Raw genomic sequence first — 27,033 nt, forward strand, 5'->3', positions numbered from 1 at the left:
TAAAAGCATAGTTTATTAGATGATCAACTCCATACTAAACATATATATATATATTTTTTAACCTTTTTCCTATAGGCTGTGCATCTTACTTTCTCTCATGCATGTTACAATTTCCAGTTGATTGTTTAGCTTCTGTGTTATTCATTTATTTTTGACATACTTAAGCCTTTATTTTTATGCAGACAAATCTCTACTATACTGTTTTAATAACTTTATACAAAAATAATAATTTTGTTTCCTTTCCAATAGTAACAATACTTCTTAGTGCCCTTTCACTTAGTGCACAGTCTAGAACATCCAGCACAAAGGTGAGTGACTGCAGGATTACAAGAAGATAAGGAACTTGGGCTGTGAAGACAGAAGTTCCTAGATAAGGCTGTGAAGACAGAAGTCCCAGAAGTCCCTTGTTAAAGCCTCGTACTCCCTCTTAGTTAACTATGTGGTGTTAAGTTACTTCACCTTTCTGAGCCTCAGCTCATCCATAAAACACAGCTAGTGACAATACCTGTTTCATAGGTTTGAGATGAGGATTAATCTATGTAAAACCACTTAGAACTCAGTGCCTGGAATTTTGAAATGCTCAGATGTCAGCTCCTGTTAAAACTAACTTGTCTGGATACAACCTCTGGTGTTTGTTTGTTTTACCATGAGTGATGCTGGTTATCCAGATAGTCTTCATAGTGTTAAAAAGGTATTTTTGATTTTACTGTGAGTTTTGTTTTCAAATTAGGAATGGGTATTGAGTTTTAATAAATGACGAAATGATTACTTGGCCTCTAGGAAGAATTCAGGTGTTATTTTTTCCCCATTGACAGAGTATATTCTTTTTTTCACATGATATAATAGGTTTTCTAATATTAAGTGACTCTTTCATTACACTGCAATTAGACTGCTGCACATACATTTACCATGTGGCTGGCCTATATATTTTGGTGCTGCCTTTGTCAAGTTTTGGTACCAAGATTTCTGTGTATAAAATCATTCAGACTCTTTCGAGCTTTCCATCTGTTCCTTTGCTTTACAGATTTTAGAAACAATTAATTCTCATAAGCACTCAGGGAGGAACAGGCTATCATTATCTCCATAAGCTCGTCTCAACCTTGAAACTCCCTGGGTCTAATGTTCTTCTTGGAGAGAGTAGCACTTAGACAAAGTTTTCAACTCCTTTCTTGGTTACTGGTTTACTGTGGCTTCTTACTTCTTACTCCACTGTGAATAAATATACATTTAAATTAAATTGAAAATATAATTTTTTCAGAACATCATGTAATTCATTAGGATTTTAAAGTGTATCAGTAATACAGCTATCTAAAAAACCCTTTGAATATGTTATCCCCTGAATTTAAAACCTAATAATAAAGTGTGTACAACATTCCCTCTATGATAACATCATCTTTATGTGGGTCAGAAAAGGTGGTACTGTGGCCCACAACAAGAGGCTCTTATCCTGGAGCCTGTCTTAATCCTATTCAGACATGAACGTCCTATAAACAGTGCTGAATGCCTGTGAGCTGTGATTTTACACACTTCCCTTCTCTTCTAAATCTTATCTATAAATAAATTTTTATGTAGAAAAAGGCATGAGCAGATCCAAAAAAAAACCCCAGACAGCTTCTTTGGCTAGCTCTTATATACAGGTGAGCATTTCCATTAGCAACAATGCAACAGGCATGACTAAATGAAAGGCAAAGTAATGATGCAAGTGAAAGTTGCCATAAACAAAGTTTTTATGTTGTAATTATTTTAATGGTGGTTATTTTTTAAAAAATATTTATTTATTTATTTATTATTTCAATAGGTTTTTGGGGGAACAGGTGGTGTTTGGTTATATGAATAAGTTCTTTAGTGGTGATTTCTGAGATTCTGGTGCACCCATCACCCGAGCAGTGTACACTGTACCCAATGTGTAGTATTTTATCCCTCACCCCCCTCCCACTCTTTCCCCCGAGTCCCCAAAGTCCATTGTATCATTCTTATGCCTTTGCATCCTCAGGGCTTAGTTCCCACTTGTAAGTGAGAATATATGAAGTTTGATTTTCCATTCCTGAATTACTTCACTTAGAATACTGGTCTCCAATTCCACCCAGGTTGCTGCAAATGTATATAAATATATATATACACACTACACTACCCCCCCCATTTTCTTTATCCACTCATTGATTGATGGGCATTTGATATGTTGTAATTTTCAACCAAGTTTATGTATTTAAATTTGTCAACTGTAAATGTTTGCTTGACTTACTACTTTTGGAATGAAGCTCTGGAAACAAATCAAGACTTATTGAAAAATAAAATTCAAGGGGAAAACTTGACTACACACACATTTATCTTTCCTTGAAAAATGAAAAATTTTTGAGATGCTTAAATGGCTGACTTCCCTCTCCCATGAAAAGTTCTTGTGAAGGTGGTGCCTAATCATACGGTGGCTGGGCTGTGCTAATAAGCCCTTGGATCTCTGGCCTCAGTCAGGACTTGGGTTCTGGTCGGAAGGATAAAACTGGCATTTCTAAGTCAACACCAGAGTTTCCTTTTAGGAAGGTAAGACCCTGTGGTGCAGAACTAATTACACTTTATGTAGCACTTATCTAAGTTTACTGATCATATGCTGCGGAACCATGGATTGCAGAAAGCGCTGCATTATTCCTGCCGTGGAGATGTCTGTCTGTCCATTATCACTGAATAGCCAAAACCCACTTGCTTAAGAGAAAAATAAAGAAAAAAACCTCTTCCAGAGATTCTTTAATCTTTACTCACTGAGGCTTACCTCTCTACGTCTGGAGGCCCAACAACTTTGTTTGATCTTCCAAACCACAGCAGCCACCAGGAGCAAAGAGAGGAAACAACTGTGAGAAAGCAAAGTACTGAGTTATTATCCCAGCCCCCAGAATCAGCACCCATCGTTGCCCACACCACAGGCCAGGCAGTGAAAACAGCTCCCAAATGCCACCTCTGGGCTCCCTTCTGATGCTCTGTCACAACAATGTGCTGGCTCAGGAGGCAATGAGTGAGACAACTTCGGAGAGCCAGGCTTCCTAGCCAGGCCTCTAGACTGTATTGTTCCCACGTGGTACTCAGAGAGAGCCCTGACCTTCCACTCAGCCTTTATCACAATGGCCCACAGTGGCTTATCCCAAATAAGAAAAATAATTCTAAGATAATTATAACAAATATTAGTCATGCTGTTTATTCAAGTTAGCAAACATTTACTGGTAAAATATAAGAAGGTGAAAAAGTTAATTATTAAAGTAACAATCAACTTTTCATAAGGAAGAGGCAAACAGAAGAAGAAATGTGTATAATTTTTAGTGTATATTCAATATTTTTACAAATATGTATTTTTAAATAAAACACATTTGAAATGATCAAACCCAAGCCAACAACTTTCTTACAAATAATAAGAGAAAATACTCCTAGTGACCTTAATAGTTGCAGAGGATTTCAATGCTCTCTCATGTATAAACCAGGTGTGGAATGATTTGAAAAGCAACAGTGATGGCAAAGAGAATAGCTGACTTGCAGTTAAAAGGAAGAACGAGCTTAACAAGTAAAAAAAATAGATAACTGCTATAACTGCATTTTTACTCATTAACTTGTAAAAGGGGCTAGCTACAGGGTATTTTTCCAGAGTGCTACATGCAGACGTAAGGCTCTCTGCCAGTGTCATCAAGGTACTCTCTTGCTGGCTGAGCTCTGCGTTTGTAGGATGGGGTCAGCTTCATGAGTGGCACCTCAGTGCACCCAAGTGCTGATACCAACACAGCCCTCCTGGGCTGGCTGGATAAAGGGACTCTAAGATGCTAGGATGACTGAACTGCCCTTACCTCAAGGCTCCCTCAAGGCTCACTGCCTCCCTAAGGGGTACAAGGGTGCAGACCCCTCCAATGGGTGCCCTGACAAAAGGCAATTCAACAGGATTGCCTTCCAAACCCCCAGGATCGTCACTTGGTGGAAAGCCTTCATCTCTGGGTCTCTCTGCTATCAGGACACTGGCAACTCTTCTCTCTGACAGTCTACATTGTCTTTTTTTTTGAGACAGAGTCTCGCTCTGTCACCCAGGCTGGAGTGCAGTGGCATGATCTCAGCTCACTGCAACCTCCGCCTCCCAGGTTCAAGCGATTCTATTCTCCTCTTTTGGCCTCCCGAGTAGCTTGGACTACAGGTGTGTGCCATCACGCCCAGCTAATTTTTGTATTTTTAGTGGAGACGAGGTTTCACCACGTTGGCCAGTCTGGTCTCAAACTCCTAACCTCAAGTGATCTGCCTACTTTGGCAAAGATTACAGGCCTCACATGACTGGCCTACATTGTCTTTTTAATCAATACTTTAATTGGGTCAGGTCCTGTTCTAGGCTCATGGAAAACACTGATAAACAGAGCAAAGACTACTGTCCCATGGAGTTTACATTCCAGCAGGTGGAGACAAACAGTAAGTAAATAAGCAAATTACAGAGCATGCCAAAAGGTAGGTAAGTGCTACAGAAATAAAAAGATGGTAAGAGCAGGGGGTTCAGGAGTACCAGTGGCACTCCAGAGCAGGAGGGTCAGAGTAGCTGGGCCTTTCTTTCTCAGAAGGTGACATTTGAGCAACAACTTGGAGAAGGTATGGGAGGTGGCTCATGGACGCCTGCAAAAGTGCATCTGGAAAAAGGGGCAGTCAGTGCAAAGCCCGAGGCAAGGCTGTGCCTGGGATGGCTTGGGGAGCCTCAGGAGGCCAGCATGTTTGGAGTGGGGTGTGTAAGGCCAGAGATAAAGGCAGAGAGAAGGGTGAGGGTGAAGGGCAGATCATGTGAGGCACTGCAGGCATTATGAGGGCACTGGGAGAGAAAGCCAGTGCAGGTTTTTAAACGGAAGTGTTGTGATTTAATGTTTGCTGAGAAGACCATTAGGGGTGCAATGGCATTATCAGGGAGACAGCAGTCTAGGTGAGATGATGGTGGCTCAAACCAGGGCGGTGGAAGCAGAGGTGTGAAAAGCACTTTGGAATCTGGACATATCAGGAGATCCATTTTAGACATGCAGAACCCTGAGACATCTACCGGACAGCCCGGGGAGATATCCTGGGCAGACATTCTAACCTGGAGGCTGGCTGCCAGGTCTGGGCTGGGCATGGCATTTGGAAAGCATCAGGATATATATGGTATTTCAAGCAATAAACCTGGCCATGGTCACCAAGAGAGTGAATACAGATAGACGAGAATGTCCTGGGGCTACCCTAACAATGAGAAGTTGGGGAGAACAGGAAGAACCAGTAAAGAGGTCTGAGAATAACCTTCTCGGTCTTTCTTGGCTTCCGTGTATAATCCTGATTTTTGTCATTTTTATTCTAATAGATAAACATAAGGAGGCAGCAAATTCACAAGGAAGAGCATGAAGCCAACGGGAACAGCTTCTAAGTTGGTCAAGAACCTGTTGCCGCTGCTGAGAGGCAAGGACCCTGGTGTCACTCAGAAGCCTCTCTTGGGTCCACCTGTAATACAGTCTGTGCCTGCTTCCCTCTCAGAGAGGGTGAGAGGGCCCTTCTGTATTCAGTGCAGATCTGTTGACAACACCAGTTACCCAGTTCTTTCTACTTGCTGCTCCAGCTACAAGAAGTGACAGAACAGCAAGCAAGGGAGAGTCTCTTATTTCCCTCTTTATAGAGGCTCCTTCCTGAGGCTGAAAAAGCATCTCATTAGGACACAAAGAGGTCTCAACAGACTGCGTCAGGACCTAGAGTTTACTTCTCTGTGCCCTGAGTCTGGAAATACTTTTTCTAACTCACCTTACATTGATTTTCTCATTTGAATCATCGAATTTCCCCCCGACTTTTATTCTCTTTTTCCATATATTAGCCATTTTTCAGAGTGCTTAGGATTATCTGGATACCTTTCCCCTTTTCCTTATAGGCTCCATTTTGAATTCTTTTGGACCAGGCTGGGAGCAGTGGCTCACGTTGGTAATCCCAGCACCTTGGGAGGCTGAGATGGGAGGATTGCTTGAGGCCAGAAGTTTAAGACCAGCCTGGGCAATATAGGGAGAACCCAACTCTACAAAAAAGAAAATATTAGCTGGGCATGATGGTGCATGCCTGTAGTCCCAGCTCTACTTGGGAGACTGAGGTGAGGAGGACTGCTTGAGACCAGCCCAGGAGTTTGAGGCTGTAGAGGGCTGGGATTGTACCACTGTGTTCCAGCCTGGGCAACAGAGACCCTATCTCAAAAAAAAAAAAAAAAAAAAAAAAGCTAAATAAATTCTTTTAGACATGGTTAACTTGCTCTGGGAAAATATTTTCTTCCCCATGTCATGAAAATAACTCTATTCTTAGCTAAAAGTTTATCATCACTAGTTAGTAAACATCGTCTAGAAAAACCAAAGTTCCGGATTCTTTTCCAGAATTTCAACCCCCACAAGGGAGAAGCAATGAAAATGCCATCTGTCGGCCGGGCGCGGTGGCTCACGCCTGTAATCCCAGCACTTTGGGAGGCCGAGGCGGGCGGATCACAAGGTCAGGAGATCGAGACCACGGTGAAACCCCGTCTCTACTAAAAATACAAAAAGTTAGCCGGGCGCGGTTGTGGGCGCCTGTAGTCCCAGCTACTCGGGAGGCTGAGGCAGGAGAATGGCGTGAACCCGGGAGGCGGAGCTTGCAGTGAGCCGAGATCGCGCCACTGCACTCCAGCCTGGGCGACAGAGCCAGACTCCGTCTCAAAAAAAAAAAAAAGAAAATGCCATCTGTCCTTGTTTACTACATGAGAGGCCATGGGCCTGAAAAATACTTCCCCCATGTATTCTGATAGTGCCATTTGGTCGTCCAGGGACTGAACGTCCAGTAGAAGTGGCTGGTCCTCATCGGGCTGGTACTTGGCAGCAGGGCCATCTTATTCCATACACATGCTCTAAGAATTTAAGGATGTCTACTAAGTGGAGCTAGAATACAACCCCTATACCCCTTAAAAGCAAGCCACTGACACAAGCTTTTTTCCCTGAGAGGTTGGTGCCTATGGTTCCTCCTTACTCTGCACTTATCCTGAAGAGTCTAAGTTTACCTCCCACAAATATCTTACCACATTATGTACTAGATGCTGAAGGCGTGTGTGTATGGGACTGAACGAGAGACAGTGCCCTGCTCCCCTGAAGCTTGGTCTACTGACCCAGATATTAAGCAAGTAAACATATGAATACATTCTTCAAAGTGTGATGAATACCATGATGAAAAATAATACAGTTCTACGGGAGAGAGGAACAAGGGGAGACAATTTAGCTTAGCCCTTAGAATTTTCAGACAGACATGAGTGTCTTTTGTGTGCTAATGAATGACTCATGGGGAGAGGGGCCTAAAGAGCCTCAAATGTGGGCTGGTTACCAGAAAACCCAACTAGGTGGTTAGAGGGTTAGAACTTTCAGCCCCATCCCCCAACCTCCAGGAAGGGGAAAGGGGCTGGAGATGAGTTCAGGCACCAATAGAAAGTGATTTCATCCATCCTGCCTATGTAATGAAACTTCAATAAAAAAACTCAGAATGATGAGGCTTGGGGGAGCTTCCGGGATAATGAACATATCCACGTGCAGGGAGGAGGCTTGTCCAGAGAGGGCATGAAAGAGCTGTGCTCACCCACCTCCATGCCTTGTGCTATTCATGTCTTCCATTTGGCGGTTCCTGAGTTGTACCCTGTATAATAAGACTGTAATTCTATGTATAGTGCTCTTCTGAGTTCTGTGAGCTGTTCTAACAAATTGTCAAATCTTGGAGTGAGCAGTCACCAGAAGCCCTGAATTTGTAGTTGGCCCAGTAGCAGTGAGGTAGCCTGGGGACCCATGTGTGCTTAGTGTCTGAAGTGGGAGCAGTCTTGTGGAACTGAGCCCCTAATCTGCAGGATTTGCTTCAACTATGGGTAGTGTCAAAATGGAACTGAACTGTGGGACACTGGAGAGAGAATTGGAGAATTTGTTATTGTCTGGAAAAATCAAGCAAGGCATGAAAGTATACAGAATGAAGGGTAGTGGGAAGAGTGTTCCAGAAAATGGGATAAGCATGTACAAATGCTCAGTGTAGGGCAAGAGCTTGTGCTTTTGAGGACATAGGAGATGCCCCTGGTAGCAGAAATGTGAAAGAATAGAGTGCAAGCTGAATGTGAAGTAAGTGGAGGCCAGTTCACCCAGGATGCTGAATTTTATTTTAGATACAACAGGAAGGTAAGGTGCTAGACATATGTTCTTTAAAGGTCTTCTCTGGACTTTTTGTGGATTCTGGAGGGGCTAAAGTCAACTGAAGGTCCAGGCGAGACTGTGATGCTAGGGTTGGTGGGGTGGGGAATGGAGGTGGAGAGTGCACTGATGGCTGTAGCTCTGGGGCCTGGTAAGGGAGTGCCTGATGAGTGAAAGCAAGAGAAGTGGCTTGGAACCAGCAGAGCCATGTTGCCAGTTAGTGAGGTGGGGAACGCTGGTGAGGAAGGATGGAACTGGTCACTTCTGGGCATGCTGTGCTGCAGATGGGGAAGGCAGAGTCCAGTCAGAGAACACACAGTGAGAAGATGGCCAGGGTCAAGGTCTAGGAAAAAATCAACAGTGAGAGGCTGAATAGAAAAGACTGCACAGTAGGGAGGCCAAGAAGCAGCGGTAGGGCAGCATGGGTCACAGACGGCTGGAAGAGTCTCGCTCACAAAGCGGTCAGTTGGTTGATACCACTGAGAAGTCAAGAAGAGGAGAACCAAAAAGTATCCTTTGGATTTGGCAATATAGTGTCCTGCTTAATCTGTGGGGTTACATTCCCAGCCTCCCAGTGGATGCCTGAAATAATGGATAGTACTGACCCTTACATATACTATGATTTTTAGATCTGATAACCAAGACACTAGCAGGCGGGTAGCATAGGGGTATGGATACCCTGAATCAAGGGATGATTCCTATCCCAGGTGGGACAAAGCAGGATGGCATGACATTTCATCACACTACTCAGAATGGAGTACAATTTAAAACTTATAAATTATTTCTGGAATTTTCCACTTAATGTTTGGACTACAGCTGACCCTGAGTAACTGAAACTGTGGAAAGTGAAACCACAGATAAGGGAGGTTATATATGCTAGTTACTCTCAACAAAAAACCCAGATGGGGTATAGGGATGGCAGTCTGACTGGAGAGGGCTGAAAAGTAAAAAAAGATGCTCCAAGTGCAGAACCCATGGATACAAGGGAGAGGGTGGTTTCTGAAAACTGCCAGAGTGTTCATGGGCAGCTGCATTCTGAGTGGCCACACCAGACAGTGTCTTCCCCTCCTCTGCCTGAGCTGAGTGGTGGAGGTAAGGCAGTGAGTGCTGGCCCTGGGCCAGGGAGGCCAAGCAGGATAGGGGCTCTCGTTCAGCACAACCCACCACATGCTGCCCCTGCTCCACACTCACTGCAGGCTGAGGCAAACGGAAACAGTATACATGGGCAAACATGGAATCCTCAACACAATAAAAAATCAGACATTTTGAGAAAAACGAACATTATGCAAGAGAGGTGCCAAACAACAAATCTGAGGAACAGTTATTCACAGCAAAAAATAAGGCTCCAAAAGCAAATAAAATTATTAATCTTGCAAAGGAATATGAAAGGAAATTTCATTCATAAAACCAAAACAGGCTGTTAGAAAAAAGATATTAGAATTAAAATGTAAAATAAAACAACTCATTGCATGGGCTCCAAGAAATGGATCTAACTTTGAGTAAATTAATGGGCTTGAACGTACTGCTGAGGAGCTCACCTAGAGCTCAGAGCAAAAGGAAAACGAGAAAGTGAGAGTCCAGTTAAGAAATATGGAGGAAAGATGCAGAATCTCCCCCATTCATCTAACAGAACATTCTAGAACAAGCAAATAGAATTAAAGGAGAGGAAACAATCAAAGAAATACAAGGTAACGTTGCAAAACTGCAGAAAGACTCCAGTCTTCACACTGAAAGGCTCCCCACAAGTATCAAATTCTTTCCAACAATTTCTCTGAGAGAATTACTCTAGGACATAGTTCCACCCAACAAAAATACCCAAAGAAGGGGAAGGCATGAAGCACATAAAAACAAAATGGTAAAACTTATAAAAACTGTCCCTCTATGATGTAAAATACTGTAATTACAATGTAGAATTTAAATGCCAGGTAACTCCTATTTAGGTGGTTATAAGTGATTGTGGGGGAATAAAGATGGGGATCTCTCAGAACCCTAAAGCAGCCAGCCCCTGTAGGAACTGGGATCATGGAGGTACCAAGAGTGGGTGCCATGCTCACATTCTCTCAGCAGTCTCAGAATATCTGTCTTCTTTCCCATCTGGCCACCTATGCTTTAGCCTGCACATAAATGGGTGCAATACCATCCCAGTCCCTGACTCCATATAACTTGCAACTAACTCAGGGTTTCTCAATGCCAGCTGAACATCAGAACCACTGGAAAGCCTTTAAAATTCAGGGCCTATACCACAACAATTAGACCAGCATCTCTGAGGGGTAAGGCCCAGGCTGCTGCTGCTTTTAAGCTTCCCATTGGTTCTAATGTGTAGGTAGGGCTGAGTCATGGGATAACTGCTCCAAGCTCTCATAATCCAGTTTAAATTTTTGGGAGACCTCTAATTGGCCTTGTTCATCTCTGCAGGTCATATTGTAGGTTAGTCTATAGATCAGCTGCCCTTAAGATTTAGACTGTTAAATAACTGCATTACAGGGTGATTAGTGCTATAACACAAACACGAGTAGAGTGGAGTCCAAGAGGGATGGTCTCTGGGGTAAATGTGACAGAAGACTTTACAGAGTAGACAATTATGTTGGGTTGTGAAGGAGTAATATGACAGGTCAGCGGGGTTGGGGGTGCATATATCCACTTTTCCTCTCCATTTGCCTCAAAGGCCCTGCTGTTCACATAGCCAAAAAGGAAGGAAATTACAACTTCAAAGGGACTCATAATTTGGTGGAAGTCACAGGACAAAGCTTCATGAAATACCGAATTTGTAGGAACGTAAGATGATTCTTTGGCCCTGGGAGAACCACGGGAGATGGCTGGCGTCAATGAGTCCGTGCTGTTCAGCACTAAGCAGAAGAAAAATGTGGGGGGAGATTTTAGGATTTTAATTTTTCTATGATAACGGGATAGACAGTGGTTTCCTTTTGGAATCTACATTTCTGTGGAAAGAACAGACTTCCTTGTGAACGGGAGGAGTTTCACCAAGTTTCCAACATTCCACATTACTGGCACTGTGTCAGTTGGGGGAGGTTTCTGCAGTACCCTCGAAGCTCCAATGAGCTGAGCTCGGCATACTCTGAGAAAGGTTACAATAGAGGGTGAGTTCCTGGCTTAGTGGATGGTGCAGCCTTGGAGCTGAGGGAGTGACACTCTGTCTTGATGCACCACAAGTTTGTGGAAGTCTATCCATTTAGAAAATGGATAGACTCCACTTGCCTCAAATGGAGAGGCAAATAGACTAAATTTGCCTAAAATTTAGAAAATAGTAAAACTATACCCAGATAAATTAAAGATGGATAAAAGAGGAACTAAACATTAAAAACAAACAAACAAACAAAAAACAGTAACAGATAAAACACCCATGAAGAAAATATAGGGAAAGACTGACAGATATATCTGGTGAAAAATACCATAAATGAGATTAAAAAACAAACAGCTGATTAGAACAGAGAGACAGAAAGACACACAAACACACATGCTCACACATGTACACACAGGCATGCACAAATATAAAGAGTTCCTAAATTTCAGTAAGAAAAAAAGGCAAACATCCCAATAGAAATACGAGCAAAGGATATGAACAAGAACTATAATATACCAGTAAACATCACTAATAATTAAAGAAATCAAATTAAAACAAGATACCACTGGCAAAATTAAAAACAATGACAACTTCCAGTGTTGCTAAGAGTAACAGAAACAGGCACGCTCATTCTTGCCATAGGAGTGAAAATTCATGCCATTGTTGTGAAGGGCCATTTGGCAGTGCTTCTGCATCTTGATACACCCATTATAGGATAAAAAACGATCCCAGAAAGATATTCACAGAAAAATGCAAAGACATATGCAATAAAAAAAACAAAACAAAACCAAAAAAAAAAAAAAAAAACAAACTGAAGACAAATAAGAGTCAGTTGAAAGAAGAAATGATTAAAAAAATATGCTACATTCAAACTATGGGAAAAGTTGCTTTAAAAAAAACGAGGTAAATCTCCACATGGGAGAAGTAAAACACATAACACTGAGTAAAAAAGCAAGTTGTAGAACAACATGTAAGGAGGTAGCCCATTTTATAAGTCAAAGAAGTCAGAAAAAAACACAATTTATGTGCAGTATACACACAGAGAGAAAAACTTTTGGAAATAGAAACAACAAAATGTTAACAGTGGTAGTTTCCAGAGAGTGACTTGGGGAAATTTTGAATTTTTACTTTATTTTTATATTACCTAAGTTTTACGGTGAATATAAATTACTTTTGGTAGTGTATAATATCAGAATTCTTGTCTTCATGATGGTTTTCTATTTTTAAAAGTCTTAAGATTTAATATTTTTGCTTTAAAATATTTGGATTAGTGTAGCATATTTATTATACCTTTTTGTGCTGTCTTTATACATTCTTTCCCTTTGCATTCTCTACATAATTGCTATCCAATATAAATTTAATGTGTCACATATGTAATTTTAAGTGTCATAGTAATCATAGTAAACAATAAAAACAGCTTTTTCTGAACATTATGACATTAAAACATGAAATTAATTTTAATAATATATTTTTATTTAACCCAAGACAGGTAAAACATCATTTCAACATGTGATCAACATACAAATTATTGAGTCATTTTACACTCTTATTTTCTACTAAGCCTTCAAAACCTCATATTTTATACTTCTAAGCCATCTTAATTTGAACACTAAATTTTCATTAAAAATATTTGATGTTTTTCAATTTTATAAAACATTTGAAGAGATTCATATATCCAAGTTGTGGTGACCACACTTACAAGTGTTCCAATGAATGAACTGAATATCAGTTTTTAAATTATATTTAAATTAATTAAAATTAAGTAGGATGAAAATTCAGTTGCTTAGTCAAGGGTCACAAGCCACATGTGACTAGTGGCTTTCAAGTCTGTACTGACCTTGTAGCTTCTTATTTACTACTATCTACTTTGTATTTTCATTTAATTTTTCCTCACTTAAGGCCAATTGGAGTCTTTTAAACTTTGATCCTTCGTTATGTATTATATCCTACTGGTCAATCTCATTTTGTGCCAGTACCACAGTGATCACTGTAGCTTGACAAAATGTTCACTATCTGGGAGGGATAGTGGGCTGTCTCACTCTAGGACCCATTTTTTTCTTGGTCATTCTTTCTTCATCTAATTATGCTGTAAGTTTGAATAATTTTATCTATCAAAGGAATACAAATGTGATTTTTTGGGGGTGAAATATAGAAATAGAATTGATTTTTCCCTTAGACATACTGAATGCCTTTATTTAAATTTTTAAAAAACATTTTTATTGATATATAATTGTTGTACATATTTCGCGGGTACATGTGATATTTTGATCCCTGTATACAATGTGTAATGATCCAATCAGGGTAATTGGGATATCTATCACCACAAACATTTATCTTTTTTGTTTATTAAGTTATTTTATCTTCCTCCAATATTAGACGAACACAACTAGTTGCTTCTTAGTGGAGAGGTCATCATTCAGAAAATAATTAAAGACAATAGAGGAAGGGATCTCTCACACTTTGGAGAACAAAATGCATTAGCAACTGAGGTAAAAAAAAAAAAAAATTACAAGTGAACTTTATACTGAAAACAGCAAGTTAAGAATTTGTCAGTAACTCTATTTCTCAATCTCATCAGCCCACAGGAGGCAAACACAGGCCTGTCAGGATGTCCATGGATCTTGACAGGAGGCCATCTGCTTCCAGCATCACTCAGGAAAGAACTTCTTTCATGGTAAAGAGGGTAGAGGGCCACCTAATGGCTTTCTATAGGAAATACAATCATACGGTTTTCAAGCCACCATCTGTCCTTACTGATAAGAGCTCCAAGAATATGTCTCTGAACAATGTAGAATTGATATTTTACATTTCTCGAGTAGAACAACTTTGTACTTACTATTTCTAATACTTTATCTGCAGATACTTTTGAATTTCTACAAATGCACTCACGTCACAATAATGATTTTGATTTTTCCTTCCCAATTCTCACATTTTATTTTTCTTGTGTTACTGTACTGGTTAGAGCTTCGAGCACAATGCTGAGTAGAAGTGACAGTGGATCTCTGTCTTGTTCCCAAACTCAAACTTCTAACATTTTACCATTAAGAAAGTGGTTTTCTGTTGACTTTATCAGTGTTCAAGAAGTTTCTCTTTCTAGTTTTCTAAGAAGTTTTAAAAAAATGAATGGGTATTAAATTTTATCAAATGCTTTATCTCCTCCGTTGATTAAGATGATCACAGTATTCTCCTTCTGTTTTGAGATGGAGTCTTGCACTGTCGCCCAGGCTGGAGTGCAGTGGTGTGATCTCGGCTCACTGCAAGCTCTGCCTCCCGGGTTCATGCCACTCTCCTGCCTCAGCCTCCTGAGTAGCTGGGATTACAGGCACCCACCACCGCACTCAGCTAAATTTTTTGTATTTTTAGTAGAGACGGGGTTTCACCATATTAGCCAGGATGGTCTCGATCTCCTGACCTCATGATCTGCCCACCTCAGCCTCCCAAAATGCTGGGATTATAGGCGTGAGCCACTGCACCTGGTCTAAAAAGGTTACGTTACCAGTGAAGCCAGCTGGGGCCTAGAGTTTTCACTATGACAAAACTTAAATTAGTATTGTTTTTAAAAATGGATACAGAACTATTCAGGATTCTTACTTCTTCTGTGTCAATTTTGGCAAGTTGCATATTTTTCTTTTAATGGTCCCATTCCATCTGTTTCATTTTCAAATTCATTCACATAAAGTTGTTCATCAAATATCCTTCTGGAGGAAAAAAATGTCTGCGGGATTTGGAGGAATGCCCCCTTTTTTATTTCTTACATTGGCTACATATCCCTTCTCTCTTTTTTCCTGGTTAATCTTGCCAGGGGTTTGTCAATATTATTCTTACTCTTTTCAAAGATCCAATTCACGGTTTTTAAGATCCTCTGTACTGTACTTCTTCCCTTAGATATTTAATTTTTGCTCTTATTTATATTTTTCTTTCTTCTACTTCTTTAGGTTTAATTAGCAGTTCGTTTTCTGAGTTACTGAGAGGAATGTTTTTTCTTTTCTAATATTGCTTTTAAAGCAGTGATTTTCAACCTTAGTTGCACACTGGAATCACCTGGAGAGTTTTCAAATGTTTGGAGTGCACCCCTAGAGGTTCTGAGTCAAATGGTCTGAAAAGTGGCTTGGATATCAAAAGCTCCCCAAGTGATTCTAGGTGCAGCTAAGATTGAGAACCACGGATTTAAAGCTATAACCTCTAAGTACAACTTTAACTGCATCCCACAAGTTTTCAATATTTTCTTCATCAACTAAATCGTCTTAAAATTTATGTTCTGATTTAATTTATATACATTTTTAGTGCGGTGGTTCATGCCTGTAATCCCAGCACTTTGGGAGACAGAGACTCAGTTTCAAAAAAAAGAAATAATAATTTATATGCATTTCAAAAATAGCAAATGCAATGCATGGTTTGAGAAGTCAGGTAAATGGTACCTTTGGGGAAGAGGCAGGGGGTTATGAGTGAGGGAAAACACAAGAGGAACTTCTAAAGTATTGGTTAATATTAACTCATGTTTTGAGTGAACAAGAGAATGGAACAGATGGAAAACTATATACAACTTGCCAAAACTGACATAGAAGAAATAAGGAGCCTGAAGTGCTCTGGGTGAACAAGAGATAATATTACCAATACTCTAGACATGTTCAATTTGTGATAATTCACTGAGCTACACACATAGGATTTGTAAATGTTTCTGTAACTTTATATTATACTTAAATATACTTTTTAAAGAGAGAAAACGGATCCCATACAAAGAGTGGGAATTATAACAGCACTAGTCTTCTCAATATTATACTGGACGCTAGAAAAAATAGTATAATGTCTTCTAAATTCTAATGGAAAATGATTTTGAACCTAGAATTCTGTAGTCGGACTTTTTTTTTTTTTTGGATACAGGGTCTCACTCTGTCACCCAGGATGGAGTGCAGTGGTGCAATCTCCACTCACTGCAACCTCCGCCTCCTAGGCTCAAGCCATTCTCCTGCCTCAGCCTCCTTATTAGCTGGAACTACAGACTTGTGCCACCAACCCAGCTAATTTTTGTATTTTTTGTAGAGACAGGGTTTTGCCATGTTGTCCAGGCTGGTCTCAAACTCCTGAGCTCAAGTGACCCACCCACTTCAGCCTCCCAAAGTGCTAGAAATACAGGTGTGAGCCATAGCACCTGCCCCCAGAAATTCAATCAAATTGTAAGGATAAAATAAAGATATTTTCAGTCAGGAGAGCGCACAGTAAAGTTATCTCCCAGGAATCTTTTCTCATAAATCTGCAGAATGTGCTCCAGTAAAAAGAGGGAATGGATAGGAAGATGAAGACATGGGATCTGGGAAACAAAGACTTCAATATAGGAGGAAGGCAAAGGAAGTTTCCAAATGACAGTTGGGCAGCAGGCCCCAGGAACAAGTGCACTTGGGGGCAGGAGGCGGAAGGGTTCTAGGGTGGGCAACTCCAAAAGAAATTCAAACCAAGAGAACACCTTCCTGTGTGTGACCATTGTGAAATTTCTCAGTTCCGTCACAGTACAGTGATACTTTATTTTATTTTTTACTGTTCTAAAGGTACATCGGCAAGAGTATAGTGATAAATCAGGGGTAGGCACATAGAAAAATCAAACAATTAAAAAACCAAAACATGGAAAATACTACATGTAGGATAAGCAAAGAATGATCCTTCTACCCAAAAAATGTGGTAGTGTAATCACTGTTCAATGCAGCTGTAAATAAGAGTTTTCTGGCCATAACATAAATAGGGATCACTGACGTAGCCATGCATTGTGATACAATGGTATTAAATGAAAGAGAAGAAGGGGCTTTTGTATGCTTTTGTGGTATGAGGGGAGATGCTAGGGGAGGCCATGTAACACAGTATATTCTCATCTTCTACAGTAGGACATCAAAAAAGAAAACTGAAAAACCAAGTGTAAATACAGAGAAGTAAAAAACAACTAAAACAATTTAAATTGCGGGACATGGGGTGGGGAAGGTGCAAGGCAGGCTATTTCTGCTTTCTGTTTTAAAAACTGCAGCACTTCTTTTGTCTTTTTCAATTATTCGTACATAGTATTATCATAAAGATAAAATTAAACTAAGAAAAAATCTATGGAAATAAAAGAGAAAATCCCAGGGCACTAAAAAATCACTTTCAGCTTTAAAACTTTGGATAATCACCAGAATCATCTCTTGAACAAGAATAAGCATATATGTAGCTCACATCAGTAACCATTATTAATTAAATGTTGTTTTAGTCCCAAATTCTCCCCATATGAAGAGCCAAATTATCTATAGGATACATGCAAAATTAATATAGGATACATGCAAAGCCCCCCGCCGGAAGCCAGAACATACAGAACAAATGTTTTCACTTTATCATGCTAGACTGAGTTTATATTATTGTAACTGACATCTAACTTTTCAGGAACACATACGAAGTAAATTTAATCTGTGGTGGAAACACAGGATTATTCTTTTATCTTTTAGGAGCTGATACTTTATTAATGGATCTAGCGCCTAAATCAAAAGAACAGAGAGAGTCTGTATAAGCAAAATTACCTGAAGAAAGTCACGAAGAACTGTACCAGGTCCATAAAATTGCTGTGCTGGGAGAAGGCAATCTGTGACAGAAAAACAGATAGTGTGATTATGCAGGTCATGAAACCACCACGGATTCAGGCTTCTCATTTCAAGAGTTAAGCTGAAAACAGAGTTTACATTTTAAAGAAGTTAAGGAAACTTTTTTCACTTAAGGAAAAGTACCTCACCCTTTTAGTTTTCTTGTTTAGTTGCCAGCTCCATAGCAATATGCTAAGGCTTTAGCACGGCCTCCTGCAACCCCCTCTGAGCTTCATACCAGTTCTGAGGTTCTCTTCGTTTGACCCTGGAGACCCTCGCACGCCTCCATGAAGCCTGGCCCTCCCTCCCGGCGCCTCCACCCACACAAAGCTCTCCTTGTTTGCCTCAGTACCGATTCATGGCTCTGCCTCCAGGTGGGCAGCCCCATTCTGTGCTCTTCATTCTGTCAACATTTATGTACTCAGTGTGTACTGACTGCAAGATATTGTCCTTTTTACAAAAAATTGTGCCTCACATTTTGCTACATTGAACATCATCTGACAATACGTCATCAGAACTTAAATAATTTTATTATACAGTTAATAGTCTTCATACCACGAACATAAAAATACAACATATTTCATCAACTCTAAAATAACATTGGCTGAAAAAGGCATTATTCTGTGTATTATTTAGGAAAAACACTGTCAATTCAACTATGACATAATAATGCTTTTTAAGTCACTGACCATAAGACACATCGTGATTTCAGGGATATTAGTCCACGAAAAAATGCATACCTCTGAACTGATAAAATACGAGAATTGCATCCTTACTATCACCTACAATATACGTGCTACTAGCCAGATGTTGTGGTGCCTTGCCTGCTTTTTTTAGGGAACTCAGCTCTCTTTGGAGAGACAATGGTACTATCAACGAAACAATCACTGACCAAGGTGACAATCCCAGTACAGACAATTTGCATGACAAATACAGGAAGGTAAATGACCAGGATCTGCTTTCCTAGTCCCACACAACCCCAACCCTTGCACTGTTTTTAGAGCCAGATTCACAGGGGTCAGAAAAGAGACTTCCACTGTTTGCTTTCTTGATGGCCGTATTTTCTTTTTGACATTCCATAAACAAATAAGTTCCAACACTACTCAAGCCATAGTACATTATGGGGCTTGGAATTTGAAGCTTTTGTGTCCTCCCTCTGGCCACCATTTATAATAGGAAATACAAAGTTACATCAATTTCATATAATAAACAGAAACCCACCTTCTTTTCTTGTCCTTCATTTATCACAATAACCATTTCCAGCTCCTCGAGAGAAGGAAAGCTGCGGAATATGAGCCATGGTCCTCACATAAAAGTTTTAAATAAGATTGGAGGACAATTATATAAACAAGGTCAATTGGAGGACAATTATATAAACAATGAAGAATCCAAGTTGTAACACATAAAGAGAGAGAAGGAAACAGATTAGAGAACACCCCAGCCCTGTCTGGATTTCAGTCTTTTAAAATGTGTGTCCTTAGTGTTTACACGTAAAGAATCCATGAGATACTTTTACTCCCTGCTAGATGCCAAAAACCACAGGATGCTAAGGGCACTGTCTGAGGACCTATCTGGTGTTCATGTGCCACACAACACTCCTCAGGGCAGCCCCCGCCTTTCCCCACATTGGATGCTAATGGTTATTAGCCTGATTTCTTGCTGAAGCAGGACAACTCCATGTTCATGTCCAAATTATAATCATAAAGAACCTCATATAAAACAGCTGCCAGTATGGCTGGTACCCAAGACTCTAAAGGGGTCCTCTTATGTTGAATCTTTATCATCTAAGTCTCCATAGTTACAAGATTGTGTGAGGAGGCAAAACTCGTAAGACTCTGCTGAACACCCCACCCACTGTTGTCAGTCTTTGTTGGTCAATCTTTGACTGATAAGGTGATGAACTTATTGTTTCAAACTGAACACTTCTGAAAATGAAGGGGAGTGCTGTTAAAAATTACACTAGGTAACTAAAAATTACTCAATGTAAAAAGCATAAACTTGATAAGCATAAATTGGGCTTTCGCTACTCACAGTCATACAACGCAAACCAACTGTAAAATCAATTTTGCAAAAGACAAGATTTTAGTGGAGGTGCTGTTGGAGAACTGCTCACACAAAACCAATGGCAAAGGAAGACTTGGCAGATTTAGCCCTTCAGTTATCAACTGAAGAAGGGATAAAGGATGAAGGCATAGGAAGTGTTTCATAATTCTCTGAACGAGATTAAGAGAGGACTTTGGGAAAACTGAGGAGTTTCCTGGCTGTTGCTTTTACATCCTGCTGTGAAATCAGTCTCAAGTGAAGGACTCCATGATGCAGCTATCTGATTTCCGGGCACCTTGTGCACAACTGAAGCCACACCCCCATCTCTTTATCTTGCTCTATTTAATTCATAGCCCGTATCTGCACGCTTACTTATAGCAAATAAGATCTGTGAGGATTGAGGACAGAAACTTCCCCTTATCCCCACTGACCATATATCTCCAGTGCCTAAAGCAGCCACTGATACATTAATTGGCACTTAATAAGCATTTGCTGAATAAATGCCAATACGTTAACAAGAAAAATAATGATCTGTCTCATAGAACTCAGTAAGATCTGATTGATTTTTTTTTCTTTTATGAATTTGGCTCATGAAGCAGGATCATATCTGCTTCGTGATTGTAACTATAAATTTTGTTAACTCTAAAATTATTTTCCCATACTTTTTTGTTTCATTTTTAAAGACAATATCACAATCAAATCTTTCTTTCATAATTTATTATGGAAATGATGAAATGGATTTGGGGCCCTTTCTGATACTGAAGGTAACGAAAATTTCCTATATAAAAATCTATTTTAATACAAAGAAAAAATTCTAATTATATTTTATAAATAAAACTCATAATGTCATTCTTCTACATTTCCAAACAGTAGACACCATACTCCACACTCCAGGAAACCTAGAATTCACGTCCTAATACTTCCACAACCCAATTCCAACTCCACTTTCATCACTATGTCTAAGGTGTATCTGCCCCATGGGCCTTCCGGATGTGTTCATCAATTCTGAAAAACTCTGAACTCGGAAGCTCAGTGAGCCCCAGGGTTTGGGGTAAGATATTATGGACCTGCACTTCCTCAACCACTAATGTTGCGCTTCAGCCAAAAGTGCTTCTGCTCACTACACTACTATACCTGACAGCAGACGGTCACCAGAGAGCCTCCCTGCCTGTGTGCATGGGGGTCCTCCCTGTCTTTCCTGGCTCAGCACATCACTGCCTCTCTTTTTCAGCACCCCTGGTCCCACTGGAAACTCTGGCAGGCTCTCCTCTATGCTCCCTCACCACTGATCTGCTTCCCTCTCAGGGCGTGTGATAATCACAGTCTATACAGGGGTGTCCAATCTTTTTGGCTTCCCTAGGCCACTGTGGAAGAATTGTCTTCAGCTACACATAAAATATACTAATCCTAACGATAGTGCTGATGAGCTTAAAAAAAAATTTTAAAACCCTCATATTTTAAGAAAGTTTATGAATTGTGTTGGGCTGCATTCAAAGCCGTCCCGGGCTGCATGTAGCCCGCGGGCCATGGGTTGGACAAACTTGGTTTACCATATACCATGGCTGTGTATAGACAGATATCCTGAGAAGAGGATTCCTGCAATCTTCTGTCTATGAAAATACCGATTCCTAACTTTTAAATTACTGTTGTAGAAGAATGAATGAAAAGGTAACTCCCTACCTCCCATACAAGAGCAGATATACTTTTGTATTCCAAGAACTAGGCCACGGCTCTCAAACTCTGGATAGCTTACAACAAAGTCAGAATCCCAGGCCCTATCCCTATCTCTATATCTTTAAGCTCCTCAAGTGATTCTGATACTAGTCTCCATAGGCCACACTTCAGGAAACTCTGAAGTAAGAAATTATTAAACATCAGACTGGACGTAGTGGCTCATGCTTGTAATCCCAGTACTTTGGGAGGCTGAGGTGGGTGGATCACTTGAGGTCAGGAGGTCGAGACCAGCTTGGCTAACATGGCAAAACTCTGTGTCTACTAAAAATACAAAAATTAGTTGGAGTGGTGATGTGCACCTGTGATCCCAGCTACTTGGGGGGCTGAGGCACAAGAATTGCTCAAACCCAGGAGGCGGAGAGGTTGCAGTAACCCAAGATCGCACCACTGCACTCCAGCCTGGGCAACAGAGCGAGACTGTCTCAAAACAAAACAAAACTCCTCCTGTGCTCCTTTCCCTAGACAATTTCTTTAGCATTTCAGGAACTGCATTGAAAAAAAAATATTCTCACCTTTACTTGGAAGGTTAAAGCCCCATAATTAGTTTGGCTCTTTTGGGGAGTGGGAGGGAGATGGGGAAGGATAAGGGTGAAGGAAGACAGGACAGTGCTTTGAAACAAAAGGAGAGGCCGGACTGAAACCTGGAAGCAGGGAAAGGGAGGGAATGGAGGGGAAGTTTCACATTCTGAAAGTGCCTGGGAATGTGAGGTGTCCTTGTGGCAGGCTAGGGAGGCTCTGGAGCTTAAGTGTCATTCTATGTCCAAGCCTGTGCCACACGAGAGTGAGGATGCTGCCCTCAAGAGTGAGGGGCCAGGGAATCGGGCACAGCAGTCAGCGACTGAAGATCAGACCGGGGGCCTTCCCCAACCTCTGAGCTCAGTTCAGCCCTGAGGTTTCTGTATGTTCCTGAGGGAAGAGAATAGGTCTGTGCCAAAACAGGCTGAGAATGAATTTCTAATTAAGTACAGTGGGTAAAACCTGAGTCCAAGGTTACCATAAAAATAAGGAAGTATGGCATTTCTTATATTCCACTACCACATAACAATGTGATATTTTTGCATCTACTATGTGCCATCCACAAAGTAGGTACTCAAAAGCTTGAATAAATGGACGAATGAATGAATACTGAACGACTAGGAAAAGTCACTGCTTAATCAGAAAATTTGAAAAGAGAGAAGAAAGGACCTCTCATTTGCCTCTGGCCTCAGTCAGGACTTGGATTCTGGTCAGAAGGATAAAACTGGCATTTCTAAGTCAATACCAGAGTTTCCTTTTAGGAAGGTAAGACCCTGTGGTGCAGAACTAATTACACTTTATGTAGCACTCATCTAACTCTACTGACCATATGCTGCGGAACCATGGACTGCAGAAGGGCTGTATTATTCCTACCGTGGAGATGTCTGTCTATCCATTATTATAAGCACGCAAGACAGGGAGAGGAAGAGAAAGGACAGTTGGCCACCCTGTGAGGTGAAGTCTTTCTGCTTCAAGGCAGCATCTGTCAGGGTCTGAGAAAACGCAAGGTATGTATGCACTGGGCAGAATCTCCGCAGGCTCCCATGGACCCCTGCAGACCAGTGGCTTCACCAAGGGTGAGAGCCCAGCCCAGAATGAGCCCATGTGCTCCTCTACTCTCCCTGAGGCCAGTGTCTGCAGACACTGAAGACCTCGTGAGTGTCCACCGCTCACATCAGAACCAGAGAGAGCCTAAGTGCCCATGGCTGCCACGGGGCTCCTGGTCTGACCATGCCAATCTTTCCTTTCTGGACACTGCAAGGCCGGAAGCCAGAAGAGGACTGATTCCTCCCATAAGAGCTTAGCCCTATAAGCCAACAGCCTTTCTACTCAGGCCTTGGCTTTGCAAAGGATGGAAGATTCTGTGAGCCCTGGCTGAGTATATTCTAACCTGGGTCTTGTGCTGTCACCTCCTTGAGTTTTGCTGTGACATAAAACAACTCTTTCTTTTTTCTTAAAAATGAAACAAAACCACCACCACCAAAGTTCATATATGGAACTCTATGTCAAGACCACAGCTCTGGACCACATCCATATGACCATCACCTGGCCTCACACACCACACACCTAATGCTGGTTTGTGCTGGCACAGAAACTGTATACCCAAGCTCTGGTCAGAGCCCCATGGCTAGTTAATACTATTCAGCCACTCATTCCTGCCATGCAAACGAACACTCACCATTTGTCTGCTCCCAACCTCCCACCTCAATACTGCTCTATGCTTTCTTTCTCTAATTTTCTCCTAGCAATTCCTTTTTACCATTCTCCAGAATTTCTATTCTATCACACTCATTAACAATTTAGAAATCATTAGAGAACTACATACATAGTTGAAATATCAAATGGTACTGAAAGGCTAGTCATGAAGCAATGTTCCCTGCTCCTCCTCTGCTCTTCTGAAGGCTTCGCTCCAGGGGCCCCCATCTTTAACTAGGTTACTTTTCAGTTCTTCTGGGAGTTGCCTTTTTATCATTAATGTTTTTATTAGTTCCTGATCTATCCATTTTAGGCATCATTTTAACCAACTTCTTACTGAAACAGAAGGTGATTTTGGTCATCGGCCCTGCCCCCCTCCCTCCAGTATATATCACTGCTCTTAGTGCCTCTGTTAGTTCCTGTGCCATTATCCTGAGGGTGACAGTGATGGAAAGATGCCACTACAGACAGGAAATGGACATAACTCTCTGGGATATGGGGAGACGATGTGCCTGTTACCCACACACAGCTACAAGATCAGGAGACAATGCAGCCATAGCCCACTGAAGGGCAGCTTCCAGGGCCCCACAGGGAGAAGCCCTCAAACCCTAATGCACCTGTGCGTGGGGGTGAAGGCAGGAGGCTTGCTGGGAAGCTCCGTTTTTCATTTTCACCAAGGCAGGTGGGCTGGGTTGAGGGAGAGGGAGTTTTGCCCCTGACCCCTGAGTGTTTTAGAGACTGCCTACCGGTAACTGGTAAAACCCCCGTACAATGCAGTGTGCTTCCTGTAAAGGCGAACAGAACTTCAGCTCCAGGGTGCACTATGCTGCACGCCTGCCCAGCAGAGGCATGTTCCTGGAGTTGTCTTTAGGAGGCCAAATCATATACTCATATCTTTATTTCTTCTTCTACCACCTGTATTTTTTTTTTTTCATTGTGTAATTTTTTTCTTTTTTAGTAGGGATGGGGGTCTCACTATATTGCCCAGGCTGGTCTCAAACTCCTGGGTTCAAGTGATCCTTCTGTCTCAGGCTCTCAAAGTGCTGGGATTACAGGCATAAGCTACCATGCCCAGCTTCTTTTTCATTTTGGAAAATCTTAAACTTTTTAAAAAGTAGAAAGAGCACTATAATGAACCTCACGTGCTCATCATCCTGTTTCAGTAAATTATCAGCTCATGGTCAACCTTGTTTCATCCGCACTCCACTTACTTTCCCTATGATCATATTATTTTGAAGCATATCCCAGATCTCCAATCATTTCCCTCTTTACTATTTCAATATAGACAGGAGCACTTAACTATCTGCTTTGTAAAATTTGGATGTTTATGTCCTCAGCCCTCCCTTTTCTTTTACCTTCTAACTCTCTGGACAAAATTCTAACCAAGAACAATCCAATCTTCTAACTCCACGCTGCATAGACTAAGATAACAAATTCTTGGTTTCCAACCTCAGCCAGCCCACAGCACTGGTCAGCAATTGTTCTGACAATATCAGAAAAAGGTGTTGGCTCCTTTATAAAAGTCATAAAAGTTGTAAAAAAGAAAAAGTTCTGGTACCTACCATAAAGCCCTCTTACTAACAATTATATACTCATATGGCATACATTTAGGGAGTATCTCCAACTGATTAGCACAGGACATTGAGGACACTGAGGTATAAAATACAGTCCTTGCCATTAAGGAATCTTTGTATGGCGAAAACAGACACTCCGCTGTGGAGGTGAAGAGGAGGAAAGGAAGTTGCTATGGGATGTGTGTCATCAGATGGTCCCCTTCCCTGGGTTTCTACACAAGAATTCCACCTGGACTCCCTGACTTAGGCCTGGCTCCTTCCAATCCACACTCCCAACTGCTGCCAGTGGGGTCTTTCTAAACACTGATCTTTGGTGACTTTTCGGCTTAAAACATCTCAACAACTCCCAGTCACATCTGGACTCCAGTTCACAGCCCACAATCTCCAGTCTCTTCATAATGGCCCTCCCCAGCTCTCCACCTCCTTGCTCACAGCACTGTCACCAGCTCTGCTAAACTCCTGGTAGCTCCTGAAAGGGCAGGTCATTCCCTTTCCCCACCATGAACACCCCCTTCCCCCAGCTCCCACGCTCCTTAGGGATCAGCTCTGGTGTGGTCTCTCTTAACTTGGGCTCAGGTGACACAGAGCACTCCGCTCCCCTCTCATGGCTCCCAGGAACGCATGGGCACACCTCTAACACTGAGCTTCTAATGGAGGTGCCTGCTGTCCACTCACAGCTGCTGCTCTGGGCCAGAAAGTCTGCTGGCTGAATGAATTTTAAGGAAGTCTAGTGGGTTCCTGGCTCTGGAGATCACAGGAGAGAAGTCTGCTAGAGACGAAGATTTACCCATCCAGCCACAGGCAATGTTCCCAGATGGTGTGGATGAGATTACCCAGGGAAAAAGAGTCCAGATGAAACCCAAGGGAACAATAGCATTAAAGAGCTGACAAGAGACAAACCAAAGCCAAAGCGGAAAAGCAGGAGATGGGACTTTCGAGACGAAGGAATGACACATTTTCCCTTTATGATGAAACCCACAGGGCTGTACAAGAACCTTAAATATAGTTTGAAACAAAGAAAGACACATACTTTAAGTACAGTTTAATTCTTTTTTTGTTTTGTTTTGTTTTGTTTTGAGACAGAGTCTTGCTCTGTCGCCCAAGCTGGAGTACAGTGGCGCAATCTTGGCTCACTGCAACATCTGCCTCCGGGGTTCAAGTGATTCTTGTGCCTCAGCCTTGCAAGTAGCTGGGACTATAGGAACACTTCACCACAGCCAGCTAATTTTTTGTATTTTAGTAGAGACAGGGTTTTACTATGTTGCCCAGGCTGGTCTCAAACTCCTGAGCTAAAGCGATCTGCCTGCCTCGGCCTCCCTAAGTGCTAGAATTACAGCATGACTTTATAATTCTTAAAACTCTTAAGATACAGATAACTAACACCAGGAGGTACGGATATGCAGTTATTATACAGTAAATATAAACATGAAAAGTATATCTGACATTATTCATAATAGCCAAAGAGTGAAAACCACCCAAGTATCCATCAATAGAAAAATGGATAAACAAAATGTGGTATATACATATAAGGAATATTATTCAGCTATAACAACAAGGAATAAGTACTGAAACATACTAAACACAGGTGAACCTTGAAAACATGATGTGACTCA

At 41.3% G+C, this 27,033-nt stretch overlaps 1 protein-coding gene across 4 annotated transcripts in view; it reads right to left on the bottom strand.

The window, feature by feature from the left end:
- Positions 1–27,033, bottom strand: part of ATRN (attractin) — a 180,252-nt gene that overhangs the window by 14,436 nt on the left and 138,783 nt on the right. For 2 of the 4 annotated variants that reach the window (XM_005568453.5, XM_074004867.1), the window contains exons 25-26: positions 17,799–17,860; positions 2,765–2,843 (exon numbers count right to left, since the gene is read on the bottom strand). In XM_005568453.5, coding sequence (XP_005568510.2) covers positions 2,765–2,843; positions 17,799–17,860 — 141 coding nt within the window. Of the gene's footprint in view, positions 1–2,764; positions 2,844–8,129; positions 8,527–13,452; positions 13,972–17,798; positions 17,861–27,033 lie in introns of those variants that run through there. The other 2 variants (XM_005568455.5, XM_005568454.5) reach the window with 2 other exon arrangements.

This window comes from Macaca fascicularis, chromosome 10 (assembly GCF_037993035.2).
Source record: "Macaca fascicularis isolate 582-1 chromosome 10, T2T-MFA8v1.1".
NCBI classification, from domain to species: Eukaryota; Metazoa; Chordata; class Mammalia; order Primates; family Cercopithecidae; genus Macaca; species Macaca fascicularis.